Here is a 25,766-nt window from a genome sequence, read left to right as displayed (position 1 = left end):
TTTTCTTAGATCTTGTTTCTCCTTTAACTGTGATCTGTAAGGCACAGTGCAGCGTAATTTACTTCACCTTTTGATTTCAAATGTTTCAGCTCTTAAAAACAGGAAAAAGCCTGTTTGCAAAACAGCCTTTCCTTACCAAGCACAACACCGTTTCTACTGGCAGTTAAAAGTTACAAAATGAATGTTACATCCTGCACAGCTAAAAAATGATGTGATACTAGCTGTTCACCTTTAATATATAGTGCAGATCTCTGGCTTGGTAAAGGTTAAGATAGTTCACTGCTTATAGACACATACAGTATAACAGGCTGTGCATTCATGCAAATTCATATGTTTTCTGCCCCTCACTTCACGTAATATGCACACCTGATTAATACCATTTGCTACAAAATGAGAAGACAATCCCATGGGATTGTTTAACTGCACCACCTCCTGAGGCTCTCGTACTGTGCATATAAACAAAATGAACTAAACGTGACCCAGAAAACCCGTGCAGATGGGATTGAAGATGATTTGCACGGTAGTTTTAAAATACTGTATGGGTGACATTTCATTCAGCAGAGTGTTTTTGACACGTGGAAACAGCAGTTCCTCAGCGAGCCTCCATTGCTGCAGGGTATGGGGGAGAGTATCAGGAGACGTGAGGGAAAGATAGATGCTGAGGTTTATTGCGCAGCTCAGTGAATGGAGATTAAGCTTGCAGCCTCCTTAACTTCTTAACTGCAATAAGATAGCCAATAGAAACAGGCAGTAACTGATGGAATGGCGGTAAGAGTTAGGAATTCTTACTGTAGGGAAAGGTTAGCTGTACAATAAAGGGAGACATTGTTTACAGAAGAGATAAGTTCATTTTGTGCTCAAGCTAAAATCTATAACAATGCAAATAATAAGTGGTATTGGAATAGTGGTACTGGTTTTCATTTGATTAAATATGAAGTTGCACACCTTCTTTCTTCCTTTTATTCGTTTCTGTCCCTCTTCTGGTGACGCTTGCCGAAGACAACATACTCTTCGCCATCTCAAGTTGGTGGGTGATTATTGTACCGTATATCTTGTGCCAAACAAACTTTCAGCACGCAAAAAGGATCATTTAGTCTCAAGGTCAGGAAGCGCTGTGCAGGTGCAGGGCACTTTTTGGTAAGCCTGTCCCCGTGTTTTTGACGTTTTCCCTCAAGCTGTCCCATCTGTAAGCTTTGGCAAGATAATTACCACCAGCTTGCTTTTAAGATTTACAGGCAGTCCTCTGTGATTTATTAACTGTCCTAATGACCTTTATTGCCCGGGTCCGCTTAATAACCTCTCCTGGGACCAATCATAGACAGCGAGCTTTTGTAAAAACTGACAGATTTTCACTCCTATGAAAGAACGGGGCACCCCACCCCCACCCCCGACGGAGAATTATTCTAATAGGATGCAGTCAATTGCAGTCCTGTGCTTCCCTCTTCGAAATGCTCCTATGATTATTTACTGTAGCCTGGTTTATGGCTGTTGGGTTATGGATAATACCTTTTCTTCAGGCATCCTTTTTGATTATCCTTGTCGAAGTGGAGTAATAAAAGCAATAAACTGAGCTAATACATGAATAAATGAATAAGACATGGCAGTTAAAACGAATGAATAAGCAAGATATAAACATAAGCATACAGTAGCTTGCTGTGCATAGGAGTATCTTTTGTCTGTTGCTAAATTGTGTGCAATATCTCGATTTTGTCTTCTCTGGATTAAGCAAGGTGTTTTCCGCCTTTTCTCAGCAGCCTTTTAAATGTTGGTTTAAAAGAAATTTAAAAAAAAAACCTGCTTTGCTGTAAGAGCTGATGATGTAAGAGACTTGTGATCATGTGCTACACGTTGTCGGCGCTGATCAGCCCATCTGTCTTGTCTACCTGATTCACCCCGATGCCGTTGTTCACAGAAACTTAGGAGCTTCTCTAATGTTGCCTCACACTGTTTTCTGGGTCAACAGCTGCTTGCTGCTCTGTTGCAATTGATTAGGGATGCAAACATTGCAGTTCTGCTGCTCTGGTGGTGATGACAGTTTGAGGTCGGACATGTATAAATACCCTTGGAGGGGTATGTGAATAAGAGTTCAGGTAAAAATCCCCTTTTTATTCTTGGGGCAAATAAAACTTTAGGTAATAGACCTAAGAACAATATTGACTGTGTAAATTACTGCATGATCAACAAAAGTGAGAGAAATGCTATTTTTAGCTGACCTTGGATTTTCAATGGGAAAGTGAATAGAAAAAACCTTCTCTGGCTCTTTAACATTCCACAGTTTTCAACTCAGATTACTGAACTGTGCTCAAACGTGTGAGCAGTCTCAGGATGAAAGGCTGTGCAATCCTTTTGTTACTGGTTATTTTCAATGAATTTGAAGCATCAGTGTTATTTATCTGATTTTCTTATAACAACTGCTGTTTCCTTTTCTTGCTGTTTTCTCTTAGGTCAGCATAAGAATCCTCCATTTCAAAACACTGATTAAACTAGTTCTAACCCTGTGGTTCCATTGGTTTCTGGAATCTGACAAATAGATGAGGTATCAGAGTCAAAGGAATACATACATATTGATGAATATGCGGTATCTGTGGTGTAGATTGTGAGTGAGAGTTTTCACCTGTTATTCATAGACCTTCAATGCCACAGTGGATACAAACACTTTGGAACTGTAGGACCTCATGTCAGAGAAGACAGTGTCCTCTCAGCATTTGAGTTTGCACTGGCAGTTCTGAATTGGATGTTTCACACAGTTTTTTTTTTAAATCAGGAGAAGAAACTCCCTATCGTGGAACTCCTCACTAGTGGAGTGATCCAGGACCATGAAGAAGAATTTCATTTTATTGGGTTACACAAGAGAAAGTCTCACTATGAATGCCAGATTAGATCTACTACTGCTGAACAAACAGGAGGTCATTCATTTCCCATATATTTTGTTTCTAAATGTTGGTATTTTCTTTCAGCAAATGTTATTTGTTTTTGAATTCATAAATAATAATAAATTACTATTATAACATTCATGACGTTCACTCTTATCTTAGCAGAAAATGTCCATAACAATAAATCACTGCTACAAGAAATGTTTTGTCGGGATTGTTTACTGCTTTTTATTTAGTTTTTTCAGGAAATTATCCCACATAAGGCGGTAACTGTTGATTTACAAGCTGTGATTGTTGCCTGTGCTTAATGAGATGTTTACATTTACATTACAAAGAAACAGAGAGATGTTTCCTTGGGATTATCTAAAAAAACATAATCATTTTGATAGATTTTAAATGTAATCTTGCTTTTGTTTTCACCCTTTGCCTTACCAGCCATTTTTCACAGGACAAAAATTATCAGACTCAAAGAAATATGAAAGTGGGTTCAGAAACTGATTTGAAATATGGTTTTAAAGAAATACATAATTTATTTTGAAAATGAAGGTCACAAGGCTAACATTAGCATTTAGTCCAGGTATTTTCAGCATTTTGTGTTCAGTGACAATTGTAAATACTCAGACTGACATGCACTTTAGATTTGATTATACAGTAGCACTGTCCTTGCCTCCACTTTAGGAGATGAATAGATGAAATTTAAGAGTCGCCGACAAGCTGATCAATGTTTTAATGACATCATTTTCTCCTGGCTGTCCATTACCCCTGGACGAGTGACTAGCAAGAATGTGAATTTCTCCCAATGCCTACTCATACGGCCCTTAGGGAAACTTTGATTAGTGATCCTGTATTATTCTTGCCGATATAAACTCTCTCAGCCCCTTGCTTTTTTTTGTGTGCTGCTAAACAATTAATATACATTTCTTATTAAGGAACTAATTAAGAGGTGATAATTGATTTGAAAACCTCAGCTAAATAAAAAAACTATTCCTTATGAAATCTAATGCACGACAAAATGTTGCAAGATTGACGAATGAGGCACAGTGTACAAATGTACACCCTGAAAACATCCCTTGTGAAACATAAGAAGCAATAACAAAAATCTGAAAGGAATTGTTTTGTCTAATATTATAGTAGTATAAAAACAGTCTTGGGTGGCTTTTGTGAGAACAAGACATTTCACATTGTCCAATTTCAATGGGTTTTTTCAGTCCGATAGTGCAGTTTTGCAGTTGTTTTTTTTCTTTAAAAGGCTAAATTAGTCCCGCCTACACCTTCACATGCTTTCCAGAAATTGACAATTGTAGACTTTAGAAATCTTGATTTGGCCACAGAATTCAGGTATTACTTGAAAACTGGTTATTCCTTCTTAATCTTTTTTTATTGCTGCTTCCTTCAGTGTTCATACTCCATGCATCCGTTTTCATCAAATGTTGTACTTTTTTGTTTATTACCTCGTCTGTTTGTTTCGGCTCACTTGTACAACAGCACAGGAAGGTTTTGCCTCAAAGCAACAGCAAAGTAAAGCATAACTGAGAATACTGCCTTCTTACTCGTTGCTGGATATAGGACATATCCTTCACAACGTGCGGTTGCCTTGCATGTGTCTAGGTGGCTGAAAGATCTGTTTTCTTTCTCCCTGTGAGATGTTCCAGGGGTCTGAGGCCTTGTCTTCTCTCGGAGGAAGATGACATTGTTCCTGAGCTGACCAGGAGTATCCACCCCAGAGAAAGGCCGGACTGGGAGGAAACCATCAGTGCAATGGTAGGGATTGGTCCATACTCGCATTAAGGAAATGGGGAACCATCCATGTGGCCAGCAGAGCTTGCAGTTATCCTCTGTTGGACGATGGTGGTGTTAATTGCCTCTGTTGCTGTTGTTGAGGTGCATGGGAAGGTGTTTCCGATTTGCTTACATCCCAGATTTCCCTTCTGCTCTGTTTCTAGTAACAGCTGGTTAGTACCAGAGGTTAACTAACTTTAGAAGAGTCCTCAAGAGGGGATAGTACTGTACTGTATGTGGTGTCTAATTTGAAAGAAATAAAGTAGGCCACCTCTTACCTGTGGGCTTTTGATTCTTATAATAAGGGATAAAAAAAGATGAAACTGTTCAGGTGATATTTTTCTTTGGACCCCACCCCCACACCCATGTGCTATGTGCACCGTTTAAAAGAAACGCAAACTGTTATATTTTTAAATAAGTCTGTGAATGTTGTACTTTAGAAAATGTAGGAAATGCTCTTGGGAATCATGTCACTTGTTCTCACGAGGTTAGAATCTGCTCTAGAAAAGAAATCCTTATCTGCTTTAGTATTAAATAACTCACAGATAAGAAATGTATTGTTTTATTTCACCAATGGAAGAAGCTTTCTGTTGTTGTTACATGAATGATCAAACAAAATTTCAAATTAGTGTCTTTGTCAGACACTAAAACAGAGAGAATTCTTGTGTAAAATATTTGTCCCTCTTTACTGTCCTTTATTTTCAGGTGTGTAGCTTAGCTACCTTTTTTATTTTCGCCCTGAACCATAAATATTCTCGAAATTGTTACTATTCCCTTATCGTGTTGTAAGAATTGTAAGCTGTAAGTTAGGATTTTTCTATTTCTGAGAAGAAAATAGAAGTGTTCCAATGCCTCAAGAATGAACAAATTACCGATAAAAAATAGGGTTTTCACAAGAGTAATAAATAAAACAATTCAATAAAGATGTGTTATATTTTTGGAATGAACCATAAGTTCACTTCTTTTCTCCTCCCTGAAAATAGAGAGGTCTGATTTCCTTGTCATGTCAGTGTTATTTACAGATCACTGGTGAATACTTTACTGGAATTAACTGGTCACTATGACAACCACCTTATCTTGTTTTTTAAGCATTACTGGCATCAACATTGGTATACATTCAGAATAGAGGCCGTTCTGAGAGATGTGCACTGTGAATGAGGCATTCTTCCAAAAATCGTTCTTCAGTGAGTAAACTAAAACAAAACGAACTGGCACTGAAATGCAATTTTAAGATAAGCATACAAAGAGAGAGAACAAAATAGGAATCAAAACATCAATATTTCATTTTTCTTTCTCGAGATGTGTCCAGATACTGCCACCTTCTGTTGAATGTTTGTAAGCAAAGATGAGCATGGCTAATTGATTATTTGAAGCCTATTTACAAATTGGAAAAATATTGACTTTTAAATACGGCCATTTTAATGTTGTTATGTGTTTAATGCTTTCACCACTGTTTTCTTTAGCAGCATGTCGTAAAAAAAGTCATGTAGACTTTAAAGATTATTTAATCAGCACATTAATGTCTGACCTAGAAGATAGTGAAAATGAAAAAAGGCACTTCAGGAAATGTCTATATCTCCACTTCTCACCTTCTGTGTCTTTGTACACGCAGACTAACTGTGCAATGAGGGCAGTATTGACAAAGCAAATCTTTTTTTTTTTCTCCCGTAAGATTGTCAAAGGCATATTTCTAGAGTATGATGACACATCATGACACAGAATGACACATTGGATTCACAAGCATAAAAGGCAACAAAACCTTGAAAAAGTGTGGAGTCATCTCTGATTAGATACTTGATTGGTTTAAAAATGTAGGCAAATAGAGCACACTTTACGAGAAGTACTCAGAACCTATAGAATAAATGAATTGGAAAGACTGCAGTGTATTTCACAAGAGAGGATTTTGCTATGCCTCCTTGTGGGAGAGGAAGCATTAATTTTCCTTGTTATATATAGAAAGATGTATTCAAATAGGCTTTTCTCTTGGTACTATAGTTAACCAGAAATAGTTCACAAAAGCCCACTTTGTTGTAATCCTCCATCTTGAGAACTGAGGTTTTCAACAGGCTTTGGCGAGGTGCTCTTTTATTTTATGGCGAACATTGGCATTTTTAGGGGGTGAAATTCCTGTGTAAAAACATCGGCTTGGATAAGCATTGACGTGACTTACACGCTTGGCCTCTGAGAGACCTTAAAGATCTGTTTTCCCTCATGAGTGTGACTTTAAAAACTCAGCGCTGAGCAGAGAAGTTGGACTCAAAATGGGGAAAATTTTTCATAATCCACGTTTCGAAACTCAAATCTCATTTCTTCAATATGTCATTATGAATTTGCCCTTTACATGAAATTGTGTAATGAAAGGATTCTTCAGGGCTGACATCTTTTATCATAGTACAGTATGTAAGCAGATAAAGATATGCGTGTTCACTGTGAGGACTGCTGAAGATAATCTTTAGCCTTTGCCAGATTTGCAGTATAAAATTTCAGATTGACTGTATCATTTCCTGCTCTTCTTTCTTTCCCCTTTTCTTTTTTTTTCTTTCATTTAGTGACTGTTGCATTTGTCTACTTGTTCTCAGCCTGGGTCCCCAGAGTCCTTTTGCGGATACAAATGTCACCCCACCCTTCTCCCTTTGACTGTCTTCCCAGTTCTGGGGTTTTAGTTCTCAGCAGGCAGGCAGAAAGGAATTTCAGAGGTGGTGCTGACGGAGTCCTCTTTGCTAATCGCTGTCTGTGCGCGTCTGTGTCTGTGTGTGTGGACAGGCGAGGAGTGCAGAGATACCCGAGCTGTCAGTAGATCCCCCGCTACGATCCTGCGGCAGCACCGCCAGCATGAAGGTGAAAAATGTCAAAAAGTAAGTCAGCGTTTTCTAAAGTGCCATGTAATGCAATAGAAGATGCATCTAGTACAGTGTGCTGCTCTTCAGTACAGCATAAAAGAATGCCCTGCATTACAATATAGTACAACAGCATGCACTGCAGTAGAAAACATTACTGTGCACTGCACTGCAGTACCAGTCAAGTCTGTAACATTTGCTCATGTAGGTCATCCATACAGCTCTTAATAACATAGGAGCTCTTGAGTGCATTCATAGCATGCACTCTAAAGAAGCTTTGTTTTTTAGTCCAACCTTAATGCAAATAGGCCAGCTCAAATGTGTATGGTTTCAGATTACACCTAAGTGTTGTCTACTGGGCTGCCATTCAGTAGAAGGATCAGCAAGTGAAAGTCCTTATAGCTGATTTTGCTGGAAGGCATCATAATATGTGTTTTCATTTAATCTCAGAGAATGCTTTGGGGTGCAGTATGTTATTTTTAATCGGGAGTTATTCAGTTCAAAGTAATCGTGTAGCAAGTGCGCACTTACTCACACGGCCAGTAGCTTGTGTGAGTGTCTCCTTGACCTACTGGATCTGTAGAGAAGGATCTGTGTTGGGATCTCTCGTGTTATTGGACCAGGTGAAATTTGTCTATATCTCTCAAGCTCTTCCATAGCCGTTAGAAAATCTGTAGCTGTCACTGCTGTTCAGTTTTTCAGATTTAAAGGAAAGGGGAGTAGAATCTTGTGAGTGGAGAGCAAGCACTGTGCATCACTGTCATCGTTTCAGGTCCCAGGGCATTTCAATAAAGATGGGCCGTTACATTTGCTATTGTTCTGCATGTGTTTTGTTCATTTCCACACCTAACTTCAGAGCCACATTCCAGTTTGTACAGTGATGTACAACTTCCCAAAAAAGTTATTTCCTCCTCTTGGTTAGGAATTTGAAACAGCAGACTCGATGTTCGAAGAGTAGCACAGTAACAGTATACACAGGAAGATATCTACTTGTGTATAGGCCTGCAATTTAAAGGCCACCTTTGGGAGCTTTTCACAGAGCTGGTGTAACAGTGAATTCGGAAAGACAGGTTCTTTATTTGACAACGCCTTTGAAAGTTAAATACTCCAGCAACACACAGCATGCAAAGCAGCCAAACTTGAAGTTATTGAACGTTTCCCAAGACTGTTAAGAGCAGACGTGTTGAGTTGTTTTTTTCATCATGTAAGTTTAATTCTTCTGTATTCAGTCATTTAAAACTGCATATGCTTTTAAAACCAGAACCAGAATCTCAGGCTTATACTGAAATTAAAATGACAAGAGCAGTCAATAACAATATCTGATCTTGTGTGCTGGAGCTCCATCCATACTAAAGAACGGAATGTTCAGAAGAAGTCTTTTGTTTTACTTGCAATTATTGTTTGTATGTCTTGTTTTTCAGGCTGTCTTTTACAAAGGGACATTTTCCAAAGCTGGCTGAATGTGCTCATTTCCACTATGAAAATGTCGATTTTGGAACCGTGCAGGTAAGAGCCAGAAGGACGGGTTTTTATTTTTCTCAACATTTAGAATTGCCAGTTCTTATTATTATCCCCGGGTGATTTCTGGAACTGTGTGTTTTTCACATCTCGGCGCTCAGCTCCGCGACCACATATAGGGATCATGGGGAAATATAGGCAGAACCTCAAGCCACGTGTATTTTAGCGTGTCACAGGCACCACAGCCCTATACCGCAGGTACGTGGCTGATTGGAGGAGAGGTGCATTCTTCACCGACAGCACTGCATGCCTGCAAGTTCCTTGGTTGCCTGCCGGGGTCCCTGCCAGACTAATTCCATCCTACACTCGGTGTCGCCCAGCCAGTTGTGCCAATTTCTGTGTTTTACTGTTGATTTGGAAAACACATCCTCCATTTATGCTGCCTTGCGCTTAAGAGATTAAAAACACTTAAAAACAGATAGAGACTTATGGATGGGTGTGATGGTGGTGGGGGACTCAAGGGAACAGGTTGGTTTAAAATTTAATTTAAGCACTTGTTTTACATGGAAGTAACCTACTTGTCCATGACCTCCTTCCATACAGCTGTTGTTTAAGGTTGCCACACCTTACGATCAATATTAGGGCTTAGATTGGATTAAATGTCTTAGTTCAGAGATTTTAAATATACTGCAGAGAAGGACCCATAACTGTTTCTCACACTTTTGTCTCATCTTAGCAGTAGTTCAGTTGGTTATAACTGAAACACCAGTGAAAAGTTAATAAGTATCCTTTGTTTGAACTGGTAAATGCCTAAAGTAGTTTGTGTAAAATGAAGGGATTTATTTTACATGAATGGATCTGTCTTTTACATCATTGGATACATTGTTGCTGTAGAGTTCATATTTGTTTTATGGTTAAAATTGGGAATGCTAGGAAGGCTAACAGCAGATTTATAATGTAATGAAGGGGGCACAGTGCTTCATCAGTAGCCCAGCTCAGGCTTGTATACCTCAGTGTAGAGCAGTGGGGTTTGTTGCTGCTGGAATAGAATTCATAGCCAGGCTGCAGCATTCCTCTCTGGACTCTTGCATTTCCTTTGGAACTGCCTGGAATCATTTTCCCCTCGTAGGAAAGCAGAAACAAAATTGTATGTTTCTCACTAAAAGAACCACTTCCAGTTCTCAAAGCTTAACAAGTATTCTTTTTTAAATTGGTTGTTCAGCTTCCTTTGATATTGGGCGGCCATTAAATATACAGTACATACTGTAGCTTTGAAGGATTGGACAGTGAGGCCATGCCTAACTTCATTGGAACAAATCGATTGGCTTTATTGATCAAACCTGATGGATATGCCCTCTTCTTGTTTCGTGTTCTTTGCAATCATAGCTCTGTTCTCGATGGTAGTACTCACTCACTTCATGAGCACGGTTGAACTTGCATATTGCATGCTGATAGGTCTCTCTACAGCAATTACATTGCAGTAAGTGGTGGAGTTAAAGCCAGTTCTCATGGCAGTTATTCATAAGGCATTAGGTCCTATTCCTAGTGGCTGAACGTTTAGAGACAGCCCCTCAGGCTATAAAGAATAGCGGTACAAAGTTCTTAGAAGAGGTCAGTAAAATGAACAGTGCCCTTTTCACGTATATTAATGTGAAGGAGAATTACTGTATTTCCAATTTTGTAGATAGCTAGCCACAGCATGAAAAGGGACGATGATTATAAGGTGAGTTATGAAACATCCAAAAACCCAGGAACTGGCATTCTGTATAGGAACTGCTAAAACAGTTGAAAACAGTACTTTTTCCACAACGCCTCTGTGCTGTTATCTCTTTTTCCAGGTAGTTAGATGATGAAAAACAGAATTTGTTCCGGGATCACACAGGTATTAATACTGAAGTCCTGGAGAACAGTACTGCTTTAATACATCAGGATTCATAAGGATATTAACTAAAAAAGAGTTCTGAGTTTTTGAACATTTGGAATTAAGAAAAAATACAAGTTTGTACAGGGGATGTATGCTTTGAATTATAATTCATTGCAATAAAACTGCTGATTGTTATCGAGCCACAGCAGGACAGCTTTGTAAAGCTTGCAAGGAGGACATAATATTTATTCATTTCCTCAAACGCTTTGTTGATGTTAATCATGCTTTAAGGATGCATTTGCTCAGTTGAGGTTAAGTTACATAAGCAGTGTAATTGAAACAGTAGTACTCTACTTTATTGTTGTTGTATTTGTTAACTTGTCAGCTTTTCACAATAGCAAACAGTTATTATAAAAAGGAGAATTACAAGAGCTTCCAACAGGGGTCTTTTGGAAAAAGTGTTATTCTTATCTAATCCAACAGAGGGCAGCAATCTGCTGTCCTGTGCCTATGATTGTCAAACAGAGAACCTCACAGGAATGTTCTGTGCTAAAGCAGGGATGTCTAATCCTGATCTTGGAGTGCTGGTGCAGGTTAGCTAGTGAAATCAGCTAGCTACTGAATTAATTGGACCCATTCAGCAGCTTCTCCTGACTCATAAGGTGTTTTAGCTTTAAAGAAACCCAGAAAGCCCCAGACATAGAGATCATGCAGGACCAGGACTGGGCAGTCTTGTTCTAAACTTATAATGCTGTGTCATTTTAGTCAGGCGTAATACAGAATTTGATGTATTGGAGATGTCAGAGCAGGATCTTTCGGTTTGGTGAATGAAAATCTCCTGTTTCTGACTATCTGCAGGTATAACCTAGGGGAATATGTTGTGTTTGTGCTTATACTTTATTGGGGAGTTCCTGTGTTAGACAGATCAAAAGGCATTTGAATAAAGCTGCCTTTTTAGAGTGACCAACTATTCAATTGGTGAAAGAAAGCAGGAACAATAAAAGTTATAAATCTCTTCAGGGGACAGGAAAGGAGTAAATCACGAGGACAAGTTCCACTGTCCCTTATATAACAAACGTGCTTAATGGTGGATCTTTTCTGTATAGATGAAAAGGATAATTGATCAAATATCCAGTCTTTTTTTTCTAACTGGAGTCTGAAAAAAGCTTCTTTGGCTTCTTTCAGGAAATGTCTGGCTGAGATCTTCTACCAACCAAAGCAGGGTTTCTTCGTTCCAGTTCTTTCTTATGATCTTACGCCGTTGTCACTGTCAGTCTTTTAGTAGAAAATGAAAGGGAAAAAGCAGAGTGCAGTAGCAAATACAGTACATGGACTTTTTTTCTCATTGTTTCATAAGCTGCACGAGAGTTCAAACATAGAAAACCACCATAGGGTTTAGATGGATTTGCTTACATTGAATTTCATGCAGTATCTGTTTCAGTTTCTTGTATTTTTAGGGCTTAGGTCTGAATTTAAAGAAGCCACTCCATAAAGAGTTACAAACATAAGAAGGGAAGAGAGATTATGGATGGCACGTGTCCACTGAGGTCATGTACTGTTTCTTGTTTGCTTCCTGGTAGTCACTAATTGATCTGAGGGCCTCATCCAGCTGTTCCTTGAAAAGTCAGGTGATCATGTTCCAGACTTTGTTTCTGTGTGGAAGTGTGACTCCCTGTTTCTTCACTACTCACTAAGATAGCTGACAAAGGGGCGCTTTTTCAGCTCTGTCACACACTTACTTTGGAACTTGGTGAGTTACTATCATGCAGGCCCTTGTGATGCCCTTATCAGATCTTACTCGTGACTTTGTATGCTTTGAGTTGGGATCCATCATAGATTGCAAAAGTATTTGGAGCCTACTAAGCTGAATCTGTTCTTTCAATGTACGGTCTTTCACACAGACTCATTGTTTTGGGGGCTGGTTTACCTGTTTAGCAAACCATTCTGAGATGTTTTTTGTGTTTTAGCCATGTTTACAAAAAAAATAACCTAGTGGATATTCATATACTTCTTGAAAATGCTTGATTTTTGGAAGTGCTTTTTTTATTGAGTCCTTGACATTTGATGTACTGTGTTGATTTTGTAGAGTGTACCTCTTCTTCTGTGACCTCCTGTTGCATAACTCATTGTAAAGCACTTAAGAGATGGCACCCACCAGTATGAAGTGTATTGATTGTGTTGTGTGATGTTGGAAGCATTCCAACCGGATCATTTTGGTATGTTAGAAATGTTTTTCATTCTCAGCCAGCTGCTGTCAAAACAAGACCTATCTGCCTGGAGAAGCAACTCAAGGCTGTGGTCTATGTCTGGAAGCTGCATCAGGAATACTGTATATCAGTATATCAGAGGGCGATGCGGTGGCTCTGTGGCTAAGGATCTGCGCCTGTGGCTAGAAGTTTGCCAGTTCAAATCCAGCAGCCGGCAGAGGAATCCTACTCCATTGGGCCCCTGAGCAAGGCCCTTAACCCCAGCTGCTCCAGGGGCGCTGTACAATGGCAGACCCTGTGCTCTGACCCCAAGCTTCTCTCTCCCTGTCTGTGTGTCTGTGTCTCATGGAGAGCAAGCTGGGGTATGCGAAAAGATGAATTCCTAATGCAAGAAATTGTATAGGGCTGAGAAAGTGATGTTATGTTATGTTATCATGTACCATTATTGCTTCCTGATCACATTATAAAGGTATTTGGAAGCCGTTAAACAAGATATACTGTAAATCCAAGGCCACATTGTCTCAAGGTAGGAATTACCAAAGCCAAGGGCTGTTTCGAGGGTTATATGGAGCAAAGGTTTTTCATCTGAAATTGACTTTGGCAGTATCTTTGCTGGGCTTGATGAAATAATGGAACACTGCATCCATATTGTTGAATCTGTCATACTGGTCATTATTACTGCAATAAATAATTCTCCTTTAACATTCACTGGTGATTGCTCCTTGCTGCTTTGGCTGAGCGGTGATTTAATTCTTGTGCATGGTGCAGATTTAAATATATGTTAGTGGTGGTGGAGAAACGAGCTAAACAACTTTTCCTCATTTAATTTGCAATGAACTGGATGCCTGTTACCCTTGTTCTGAAGTTGCTTTGACCTTTGTGCATTCTTCTTAGCCTAAGATAGCAAATCTCTATTTGCTTGGGTTGCCCATTTACAATCAGGAGCAAAAGATCATCATCAAAGAAGTCAAAAAATTTAATACTGATATCCTGAAGAAAATCAAGAGAGGAAATGGTGATATTTTGAGAGATAAAGGCTTGACACATCCATCTTTGCTGGTCACCAAAAAAGGGTTAAAGGAGACAAAGCAATTTCCTGGATTAATTTTTGCATGCGATTGATTCTGTCGGGTGTTAATATCTAGAGGCTGGGGCCTTGTCAGTGTGAAACATTACTGTGTGTTTCTCAAGTGAGCCTCATTACTGCCCCTCCTCTGCTCTCTAAATCAACTCTCAAGGTCAATGAAATTCCAGCACATTCACATGGTAGTTAAGCTGTGATTTTGAACAGTGATTTTCCCTTTGGCAACCTCCCTAAAGAGGCTATAGCAAATACTTAAATTAGATAACTGACCCAGTTGGTTCATCTGATATATCTTTAAAAAGAACTTTGTTTGCCAAGGCAATTGCATGTATTACAGCTGAAAAAGCAAACATTAGATAATATGTCTTCTCCACTCATGTGATTCACAAGATGAGGAATGTCTCTTTTTCAACATGTCTGTCTCTGAATCAGGATATTATTGAAAGCTGGCGGTGTATTTAGGCAGATGTTGTGGTGAATCGAGGGGCTTGTCCCTTGTCATGCTAGATTTTGAGCAGAGGGATTCAGTAGCTCAGTAGCTGGAGTGGATGAAAAAGTGTGGAAGATATATGTTTACAGATATTTGGGGATTTATGGGACTGTGTTCAAGGAAGGAAGTGTGAAGGTTGATGGGGTCACATGCACTGACGTAACTCTTCTTCTGAATCTTGTTTACGAATCGTCTTGTTATTGTCATCTCATTCCTGTTCTGTGAATCTGTGGTGCTGTCCTTGGCTGGGTATAGCAGGCCACTGCTACTTTTGTGATCATGGGTTTTAGCATTTTGAAGTTCACGGTTATTGCCGTCCTTTCGGATGAGGCGTAAAACCGAGGTCCTGACTCTCTGTGGTCATTAAAAATCCCAGGGCGTTTCTCGAAAAGAGGAGGGGTGTTACCCCGGCGTCCTGGCAAAATTTCCCACTGGCCTTTACCAATCATGGCCTCCTAATAATCCCCATCTATGAATTGGCTTAATCTGTTCTCCTCTCCACTAATAGCTGGTGTGTGGTGAGCGTTCTGGCGCACTATGGCTGCCGTCGCATCATCCAGGTGGATGCTGCACATTGGTGGTGGTGGAGGGGAGTCCCCATTACCTGTAAATCGCTTTGAGTGGAGTGTCCAGATAAGCGCTATATAAGTGTAAGCAATTATTATTATTTTTGTTACTGACAAACTCTAACTGCTTATTCACAGTACTGCGGTTTATTCTCCAATGTTAGAATCTTGTAAACTCTACTTCTAGGACTAACTCTTGAGCAACACTTATTTTACTTCCTGAGTTTTAATATAAACCTATAAACCCAGGTTCAGAAGAAACGTGTAGATCGTACTTTGCTTGGTGGTTTGAATCTATGGCTAAAATGTGCAATGGAGTCATCAAAAACTGCGAGAGAATTGCTATTGTTGTAAATGTTTAACTAGTCCAGTTAGTCAACCCAGTGCTTTGAATGTCTTAATGTGAATCCTCTGTCATGCCTCTAGTCAAAAGGCTAATTCTGGGACATATATGGAATGCATTTAATATGAATGAGCTATATAAAGAATAACTATTAAAAGAAACACTTTGCAGTTAAAACAGTAATGTTTGATATCAAATCCAATGTACCACATAACAAATTGGAAAAGGGCAAAATTCCACAAAGAGAAACAATTTTTAGTGCAACTTGGATGAGTCATTTACTGCCTTCCAATGTTTTTATATTGACTGTTTAATATGAACAGGTGAAATATCCTTAGGGAGCTTTTAAAATGACAGGGTAGAGCTTCCACTAGGACTTGTTTTGATAGAGTCTGCAGGTCACTCTGAATTTATGGGTGGGTCGGTTTGTGTCCCTCTAGCTGTATCAGCTAGGGAGGAAGTTGTTCCTCTAAAGTGTTTCCTCCATCCTGCTCAGTGGAGCTCCCGCTCGGTTCCTGCGGTGCTTGTTCAGGAAGAAATACCAAGCGGTATTTCCCAGCATCAGGAGCAGACCTTTTCCATTTGCTTTGTCTTCGCTTTTTGTAAAACATATTGGCCCCTCGTGCCCATGCCTGCTGATAGGCCAGTCAGTGAAAGACTAAATCCGTGGTTGATCCTACAGCACGTACTGTGTGTACAGCTGCGTTTGCTATCCACTTCAAAAAAAATTGCAGCAAAACTGCGGTGTGCACTGGGAAATGTGGAGTCTGGGTTGACAGGATCGGCAGTTTTGTTTCCCCCACAACTTGCTCGTCCTTTTTTGAATGTTTTGTGACAGTTTTGCTGTAGGTGGGGATTTTCTCCTCTGGAAATCCAAAGGAGGATCTTTCTGACTGTCGGTGCTCTTTAAAAGAAATAAGCTTTGGACATAGCAAGAGCTGCGAGACCATTCAGCCCCTTAACGTGTCTGGTTCCCGGAACCTAATTGATCTAAAGTTCTCATCCAGTTATAACACTCCTCCTCACCTTAAAAACAACCCGTGCTTCACTGAGTCTTACAGGCGCTCGGCTCCATCAGTGAGAATTTCACTTTCTTTCTAGAGTATGCCTACGTTTTCATTCAGAAATAGAACTGGGGCTTCTGCCACAACAAGCCCAAGGGTGAGCTCTCGCTAAACAAAAAAAGGGTGCACCAGCAGGCACATGATGTAAAATCAATGCCCTGAGGTTGCGCCATAGCCTAATGCCGTAATGAAGATTGCCATTTAATAACAGACGGCCCTACGACGCTTGCTCGCTGTGCCCAGCCATTTGGTTTCTGTGATTGCATTATTGTCCCCGAGGAGGAGGTTTGAAGCATCTTCCCCTCCCTGGCCTGTCTGATTGAAAACCATTGCCGCCTGCCGAGTACATCCATTCATCATCGTTAGCTCCCAGCTACTCCTGTGATTTGCGGGTCCCTGCTACCCCCCTCTCCCCCCTTGCAGCACTCTTTCACAGGCAGCGTTTCCAAGTGGCCGCCCCTGGTGACTTCCATGAGAGCGCCCAGAACCGGGCTAATCCCGGGGCTGTGCTGTAGCCCTCTCTATCACCTCTATGGAGGCCCTGGAGGACCAAAAAGAACCTTGGCGATTCATGAACAGAAGATAGTATTTCCCACACGTGACATTAACGTCTAGTGAGGAACAACGTCAGTCTTGAAATGCCCAAGCCGTTGTCAGTGAATGGTGAAGGCGCTGTGAGTTCATATTGCCATGACGACACCTTGTTCTCATGAATCCACGTTCGGCATACAGGATGTTTCTTAGTAGCCAACGTGTTTTTGGCCATACCAGAGAATTATCTCGGCCGCGCGAGTTTATTTTGTGTCCACAGCGCTTCTTTATTGAACACTGGCATTGTCCAATCAGCGTGCAAGTGAAGCTAACTACTGTCCGGAAAGAACTGTCATTAAAATCCAGTGTGCAAATATATTAAGTGCTAACAGGAAAGCTGTTCATGAAGATTATTGGACAGCTCTATAAATAACACAGAACATATATCTGAGTATCTGTGTCAAATAGTACTATAGCCCATGTATTTTCTATTTGAAATAGTCATAACAGTGGCTCTTTCTCTCCTCCTTTTATAATGTGCAGTAATAAAGCCAGTTGTGTTTTTTTTTTTCTGACAGTCTCTTCCCTCTCCCATATTGATGTTATCTTTAGCTATGCCCCTAGGGTGACTATTTTACTGTGCTTCCCAATAGCGCTGTTGGGAAACAAAAGTGCCGACTTTCTAAGTGGCTTACGTAACCTTTACTTTTAATATGTGCTTTCAGTTGACAGGCCTTTCGTTTTGTTCACTTTTTTCTGTGACATTGCTTTTTATTTTTTCCTTACGCATCCAGGTAGGTTTAGGAATTTTGTGTCTTCCTAAATATTCCATAAATTATAATGACTCTCTAAATCATTTGTTTATTGTATATTCCATCAGCATAGATTGTTTTGTACCTGTCGTCTGAGAATTTCTGTTTGGCCTTGTCATATTTACAAGTTTCCCATTCCTCTGGAAGATCCTCTCTGCTGATTTATTTGTCTAATTTGCAGGCGAGGCACTTCTCATGTTTTCGTTATCAGAAAAGATTTCTGTGTGTTTTAGTGCTTAATCTGTCTCACATCCCACTAAACTTGGCAAGAGTAAGGAGTCCCTACATAGTTTGAAAATAAGGTAGAAAAGTACTGTGCAATTATTGAAATAGTAATATTAGAAGACACATAGTGAATGATGGTGCCGACGTCTTCATTGCTGGTATTTGTGGAATAGTAGCATGACTACAGAATGGCATGGAGGCACAGTGTTTAGCATCGCTGCCTCCCAGCTCTGGGGTCCCTGGGTTCAATTCCAGGTCTGAGGTGCTATCTATGCGGAGTTTGCATGTTCTCCCTATGTTCGCATGGGTTTCCTCCAGGTGCTCCAGTTTCTTCCCACAGTCCAAAGACATACAGATAAGTTAATTGGATTCTCAGAAAATTATCCCTGATGTGAACGTACGTGAGGGTTTGTGTCTGTGTGTTCCCTGAGATGAATGGGCATGCCATCCAGGGTGTTTCCATGTCTTGCACCCTGTCTTGGATAAAGTGGTTAGAGGATGGATGGATGGAAGAGGAACTGCGCAGAACAATAATAAATCAGAAGGGTGAGACTCATCCAGCACGCTATCCATCAAGAATGGTGGATAGGCACAAATGACTAACTCTTCCATAAGCCCTTTCATTGCAAAATGTTTTTCCATGAGCTGCATACTATATGCTGTATGCATTATAGATATGGATGTTTTACTTTTGTTTGCCTGTGCAAATTTGCCAGTGCTTTTTATATGGACAGCGAAATGAGCCGCATTTTTAAGTCTTCTGATAAAGGAGTCTGTCGTGTATGTATGTTCCCAGGCAGTGACCTAGTGATTTGTATGGACTGCAAAGTCTTTTCGTTTGTCAGAAAATCATAATGCGGTTTCCTCGGTGCAGCCATGATGGTATCCTTTAGTACGGACACTTATTAACACTGGCGTTGAGGATAGTAGGGTAGCTCGGTTTTCTGTGTGCAGATACTGTATGAGCCTCGGTATAAAAGTCTGATAGCAGCTAAAACAAAAGGCAGAGTGTGCACAGTAACCAGTGGAAAATACAGAACAGATTTCTACTGCCTCCTCACCACAGTGACTGATTCCTTCCACTCCTAGCCATGCGTGTAAAAATCTATGACACACATAAGTAACTTAGGCAACACAAGGCCTTTCCAGGACCTTAATGCTACATCCAGTATTCCTGTTGTTTTAGGAACGAGTGTGAAGCATGAAGGTGAATCCTTTATTTTCTGGTCCCCAGCTCTCGGTTTCCATAGTGATCATCCTTATCCTGTCACCCCTTTCTCTGCAGGGCAGGGAAGCCTGGAATCCCTTCTCCTTTTCAAATCTGCCTGCTGTTTATATTTAGGGGAGAAAATAATTCCTTTCATCAAAACCATCTGGTGTGCATGAGCAGGCTATGGGGAAACAGCTCTCGCAACATAATAAAACGTTATGGAGACCGTCTAGGAAAATATTTCATCTCTACTTTACCTTAAAAGTTGAGGACATTCCTTCCATTTATTTTTCCTTGAAGGCATGACCCAGAGTTGGGAGTGATTTCTAGAAAATTCTTCTGCTCGCCACACTGGAAGATCTGTTTCTTGAATCAATTGATTTCTTCCCTTTGTTTTCTTTACCAGCAGGTTAGTAGACAGGCTCCCGTGAAGTGAAGTGGCAGAACTCTATATTTTCCTCTCTTTGTTTCTGATGTGAAAGTGGCCTTTTTTCTTGCTATTAGAAAGTTATAGTCTTACTCGTAGCTGTTCTGTATACCACAGTTCACAGTCATTTTTTCTTGTTGGATTTAACGATGGTTACGGGAGTCAATTTTGCAGAAGTTGCACCTAAAGTCAAGTTACTGGTCAACAACTAAAACTGATTTTTTTAGTGCTGTAGACAGAAGCAATCAACAGTGAATAACTGAAAATAGCTGGTAGAACCCAGGCCAATTGTAAACTCTAAATTTACTTCCATTATAGATGCTCTTCTAGTTCTTGAAAACTGCACTATCAGACAGTGAGATGTAATTCAGCACAAAATGAACTTAAATCTGACACACTGCGATTACTGTACTTTGGACCTCAGGACGTGTCTTCGGGTTAAAAGAAATAGAACATTTTGAGGCCTGCGTGGCGTGAATCACCTGCAGTAGCAAAGGCATTAATAGAATGGCTTTGTTGAGACCAGGCCCAGATCTCCTTACTTTTGAAACTAGGGTATTTGAAAGAAGATAAAGACGCAATGAAGTTTCTGATTACTTTGAGAAACATTGGTGAATTGACAAAGCTTTTATGGGTATAACCATTCTCAAATATTACTGTAGATATAACTCAATAATATAATGTAGTTCTGCTTAGCACTGGCCCTGCTTTTTAGTCCACTTGAGCAACATCAGTTCAGATTTCTCAGTAATGATGCAGAATAATTTTAGAGCTGGAATGTACTGTTAAACTCTTGACACACAGCCTCTTAGCTCAAAATAAACACAGACAATATCAGGTTCCAGTTCTTTTTTCTCACTTAGTGAACACTGACACAAATTATATAATCTTGTGAAATCTGTAAACAGTTGTGATGAAATAATTGTATGTATTTCAGAAGTCAATTTGAAAATGTCTTTTAAACAGCAGGTTAACAAATAAAAAAGAGTGTTGCACTCAACTTAACAATTTTAAAGATGTTCTGGACAAGAAGCCAAGTTATTCAGATCTCACAGCTTTAAAATGGGACTATTTCAGAGAAGAATCTATACAGTTTTGTTGTTCTTGCCAAGATTCAGAATGGTACATCAGTTCAATTTGCTAAAACTGCTCACTAAAGCATTTATACAAATATACAGTGTCCATAAAATACAGTACTAAGAATGAAAGGGATCCCCTCGTATAGGGGACTGGCAAGGTAATGAATGTTTAGTGATCTATTCCAAAATAGCGTCATTAATCAGGCTCAGTTCATTAACCCAGGTCTCCTGGCTCAGCTGGTTGAAATGGGGCAGTGGATGTGAGCAGGTGGGCTGCGTCTCCTTCCTACCCTTTTTCTTTGTCCCCCATTGGTGTTTTCGTACATTAATGTACAAAACCCCCACCCCCTTCTCAGACAAAGCAGGGGTGTTGCAGGAGGATTTCAATAGGAGAATCTCAATCCATCTCCCCGGTGTCAACCCTTTTGTTCATGACAATTTTTTTTGGTACTTTTCCAGGAATAGCTCTGAAACCCAACATCAGAAACATGCACACCTGAATTTGTTCATTTGGTAAAAGAAAATGAAGAACTTGATCAGCAAAGGCTATCCTGTTCTCCCTTTCTGCCTTTGTTCTTAAACACAGTTTTCGAAAACATTTCACACAGACAGGGACTGCCACTAGACTCTGTTTTCAATTCAGGCAGGACAGGGCCTCTTCGCATTGTTGTTACACGTGCAAGCAAGCCCACCCTCCATCGCAGACTCCCAGAGATACGGTCTCACACACACGGAGAGACAGATAAGCACTGTCCTGGTCTGACCCTTGCCATGGTCTAACAGCTGGCAGAGTCAGTCAGCTGACATGCCCGTGTGTATTAACACCAGGCCAGAGTAAAATGGGCTCCCATTGTGTGTTCTTGCTGGGATTGAAGGAGTGAAACAGTGTACTCCTGAAGAGTATTTATAAAAGTTTTATTTTAATAAAAGTGTCAATTTTTTTATTCTCACCCTGACATTTTGTTTGTGCCCTTCTTTGGTTTTAGAAGTTATCTCTTCATTATGGTGGGCCTGTTGATACATCTGAATCAAAACCTAATTTGAAGAGTGGATGTGGATATTGAGAATATTGCTGAAAGAGATCTCATGTTAGTGTATTAATCATTTACTTATAATACCACACTTATGTTTTTCAGTTCTGTTTGTGATTAAGAAGTCATGATTTTAAGCCTTGAAATTGCACGATAGTGCAGGATAGTGTTCTTCACAAAGACATTTCACAAGGCCCTTTTAGGAAAAGCCAGCGCTTTAAAGTTTAGAAAAGGTTTGTTTTGTGTCTGCTTTATAATATTATGAAAAAAACAAAGACCGATTTTAAAATTTGTACTTTTTTTGAATATTTCCCTGTTGTGCTTGGGAATCTTATTGAGCGTCATGGGCTACATTTTACTCTGTTTAACACTTTTGTTCTCACAGGGTGTGATACATCTGGGTGTTTCCGAATAAGGAATCATCTTATCGCATCATATTAATTACAGCGGGTGTGCTGGAAATATTATCATGCTTAATGATAAGACTTAATTTAGATTAGTGAATAATAATATATATATATAATAATAAGAATCATAATAATCTTCATTTCAGTTCTTTTCACAGTGTATGTCCTTTCATTCCATCTAGCTTTACACAGCACATGAAAGCTTTCTGCTTCTATTACCTGCTCTGCCCCCCCCCCCTTCCCACCCCCCAGCAATTCTCCCGCTGCTGATATGTCTTTCTGCTGAGCCAGCATTCCACATTCCCTCTGAAAGAGACCGGAAATGCGGGAATGCGAAACTGGAATGGCTGAAGTAGGACTTGCTGAGGGAAGGGGGTGGGCGAAGGGTGGTTGATTTATGACGCTGGTTGTTTTACAGTCAGCAGCTTTTTTTTTTCTCCTCTGTAAAACACAAGAGCTGCTTTGAACCAGCCAGGTTCCCAGGCCTCAGCTTCGAGCTGTGCTGGCTGGTGAGCTCTGGCACTGGAAAAGAGGATGACAAAACTAAGTGAAGGTGCTCTATTTCACTCCAATTTAGAAACAATAATACTGGCATTTCCAGGGGCTCTTTACAGCATTCAAGCTGCTGGAAAATGTAACTAAACAGCTGCAATCTATGTACATTGTCTCTAAGCAGCAGTTTAAATGAGTTCCTCTCTCAGTTGCTTCTTAGTCAACAGTCACCTTTTCGACCGTAATTGCACTGCGATTCCACATTATTAAAAGGCAACCACCTAATTTGTTTCTGGTTCCACAAAATTAAAACTTCTAATTAGCTGTTGAACGTTGTTGTCCGTTAAATTAAGAATGAATGAGATTCGCGAGTTTTCTTATTGTGAGTGTTTTGACGTTTATTTCGGACTAAGAGTGTCATGAAAAGGTTTGTGGAGCCCCTAGGACGGTCTGTATTTTTGTGTATTTTAGACCTAAAATGTAGTTAGATCTACATGAACATCATATTAAAAGATAACAACCCAGTAAAACTGATAAGACATAAGATGATCCAAAAGTAAATATGCGCATGTACATATGTAAACTTTGCATTCTGTGACTGGTGCCACCTCCTTGAGCAGGAATGACTTTGGCTCCGTGTTCGAAGGGACTGGTTGAGCTGTGTTTGAAGGGGCCTGGTTGAGCTGTGTTTGAAGGGGACTGGTTGAGCTGTGTTTGAAGGAGGGCCTAGTTAAGCTGTGTTTGAAGGGGACTGGTTGAGCTGTGTTTGAAGGGGACTGGTTGAGCTGTGTTTGAAGGGGCCTGGTTGAGCTGTGTTTGAAGGGGCCTGGTTGAGCTGTGTTTGAAGGAGGGCCTGGTTGAGCTGTGTTTGAAGGGGCCTGGTTGAGCTGTGTTTGAAGGAGGGCCTGGTTGAGCTGTGTTTGAAGGAGGGCCTGGTTGAGCTGTGTTTGAAGAGGCCTAGTTAAGCTGTGTTTGAAGGGGACTGGTTGAGCTGTGTTTGAAGGGGCCTGGTTGAGCTGTGTTTGAAGGGGCCTGGTTGAGCTGTGTTTGAAGGGGACTGGTTGAGCTGTGTTTGAAGGAGGGACTGGTTGAGCTATGTTTGAAGGGGACTGGTTGAGCTGTGTTTGAAGGAGGGACTGGTTGAGCTCTGTTTGAAGGGGACTGGTTGAGCTATGTTTGAAGGGGCCTGGTTGAGCTGTGTTTGAAGGGGCCTAGTTGAGCTGTGTTTGAAGGAGGGACTGGTTTAGCTCTGTTTGAAGGGGCCTAGTTGAGCTGTGTTTGAAGGAGGGACTGGTTGAGCTGTGTTTGAAGGGGACTGGTTGATCTTCAGCAGCAGCAGGTTATGACTTAAGCTGGACTGATGGATAGGAGAGCCCATAGATGTGTCGAGTGGCGGGATGGTGATGTATAGGAGCAAAGAGCACAAACACATCTCGCATGTTTCACATGTTTCAGCCTGTGTAAGTGTGTGTGCTGTCAATTAGGAGGCAAGTGTGCTTTTAGCGTTCCCAGTACTGCAGTTTACATGCATTGCATCAAAATGGCACAGTTTCGCCATTTCTTCTGCTAAACAGGCTAACAGTGACTATCTTTGATCTTGCATTATCTTATTTGGTTTTATGGAGTTTTAAGCTCAGAAGTGATTTATTGATAGTGTATAGTAATGTTATTATGAGCCTCCTTTGTTAATATATGAGGATTTTCTCTGTGGTTGCAAAGAATTCATGCAAAGTAAAATTATGAAATATTCTGTAACAGTTGGGCAAGTGTGTTTTAATTACAACTGGAGATTAATATTATGTTTTTTTTTTCATTTACTTTTTAATCCCATTATTATCATGTGGATCTCTTGGCAATAATGCTTGGTGTAATGAAGAGTATTTGTTGAAATCTGCTGTAGTTTGTAGTGAGAATGGAGAACCCTATTTACCAACACATGCCAGGCATTTTGTTTTAAATTAGTCCATTACTGTGCACTGAAAAGCTTCATTCACCTCCTGCAGATTTAATTTATTTTCGCTGTTTTACTTCCCACATTACTCCTCAGCCTCATAATGGTATTAAATTTGAAGTATATAGGTGGGAGGAAAGTGCAATAGCTCAGAACAGAACCATATTTCTAAAATTACACGTGCTTTTATTCAGCATTCTAGTTCACCTTTACAAAACCTGGAGCATTGAATTGTCATATCTGGGTGATAGATTGTACCATGATGCCAACCATGTTCAGCAGGATGTGCTGTAATTTAAAACATTACTGTTTTGTGCTATTGAAAGGTTTGTCAATATGGAAAGGAACATCCAAAGGCTTTTTATGTGGAATATTCAGCATCTCTGAAATCATAAGGATTTTGTAACAATGAAACAGCAATGGGTTTGTAGCTATATTTATTGCAAGGAAACTACACTCACTAAAACCCATCTAAACTGGGTCATACTTGGATTATGATTTTATGATATTTTTAGCTACGTGTGCTACCAGATACATTTCTGATGTAGTAAGGGAATTGGGTTTCCTAAGTAAAAGATATATCACCTTTATCATTTGTATTCTTCTTAATTAGCAATCAATAAAGAATTTGATCATAGTATGTAGGTTTAAGTAAAATGTGATACCTTTTCACCCTATGAAGTCCTTAAAGTCTGAAAAGGTAATTACAGAATGCATTCTACCACTGTAGTGCAGAGTTGTATAGTGCTGTGTAGGGTTCAACTCACATTAGAGAGAACTATGCCAACAACCTCATTGCCAAGAAAGTTAACGTTACCACTGACACTAATTGTAGCCTCAGAATCATTGTGCAACAAGGAAAACCCCTGTGCATTGTACTGTTTTACTGACTGAAGACCAGTACTGCAATTTAAAGTTCCTATTTTCCTAGACTTTACTCCCTGTTGAAGTTTTTCCAAGACCGTGATAATTTCTTTAAGGAAATGAGTGCCACTCTGAAGCAGATCTTTTCTGTATGTGTCTTTTAAGTTTGTGA

At 40.0% G+C, this 25,766-nt stretch overlaps 1 protein-coding gene across 4 annotated transcripts in view; it reads left to right on the top strand.

Moving 5' to 3' along the window:
* arhgap32b (Rho GTPase activating protein 32b) overlaps positions 1-25,766 on the top strand; it is a 158,235-nt gene that overhangs the window by 66,042 nt on the left and 66,427 nt on the right. For 2 of the 4 annotated variants that reach the window (XM_088939373.1, XM_088939372.1), the window contains exon 1: positions 8,917-8,995. Coding sequence is in view for 1 of the 4 variants with exons in the window: in XM_088939377.1 (XP_088795503.1) it covers positions 4,517-4,634; positions 7,416-7,507; positions 8,911-8,995 (295 nt within the window). In the remaining 3 variants the exon portion in view is untranslated. Of the gene's footprint in view, positions 1-4,516; positions 4,635-7,415; positions 7,508-8,910; positions 8,996-25,766 lie in introns of those variants that run through there. The other 2 variants (XM_088939377.1, XM_088939371.1) reach the window with 2 other exon arrangements.

This window comes from Atractosteus spatula, chromosome 22 (genome assembly GCF_055471065.1).
Source record: "Atractosteus spatula isolate fAtrSpa1 chromosome 22, fAtrSpa1.hap1, whole genome shotgun sequence".
NCBI lineage: Eukaryota > Metazoa > Chordata > Actinopteri > Semionotiformes > Lepisosteidae > Atractosteus > Atractosteus spatula.
This window is presented reverse-complemented; position numbering and strand designations above follow the sequence as displayed.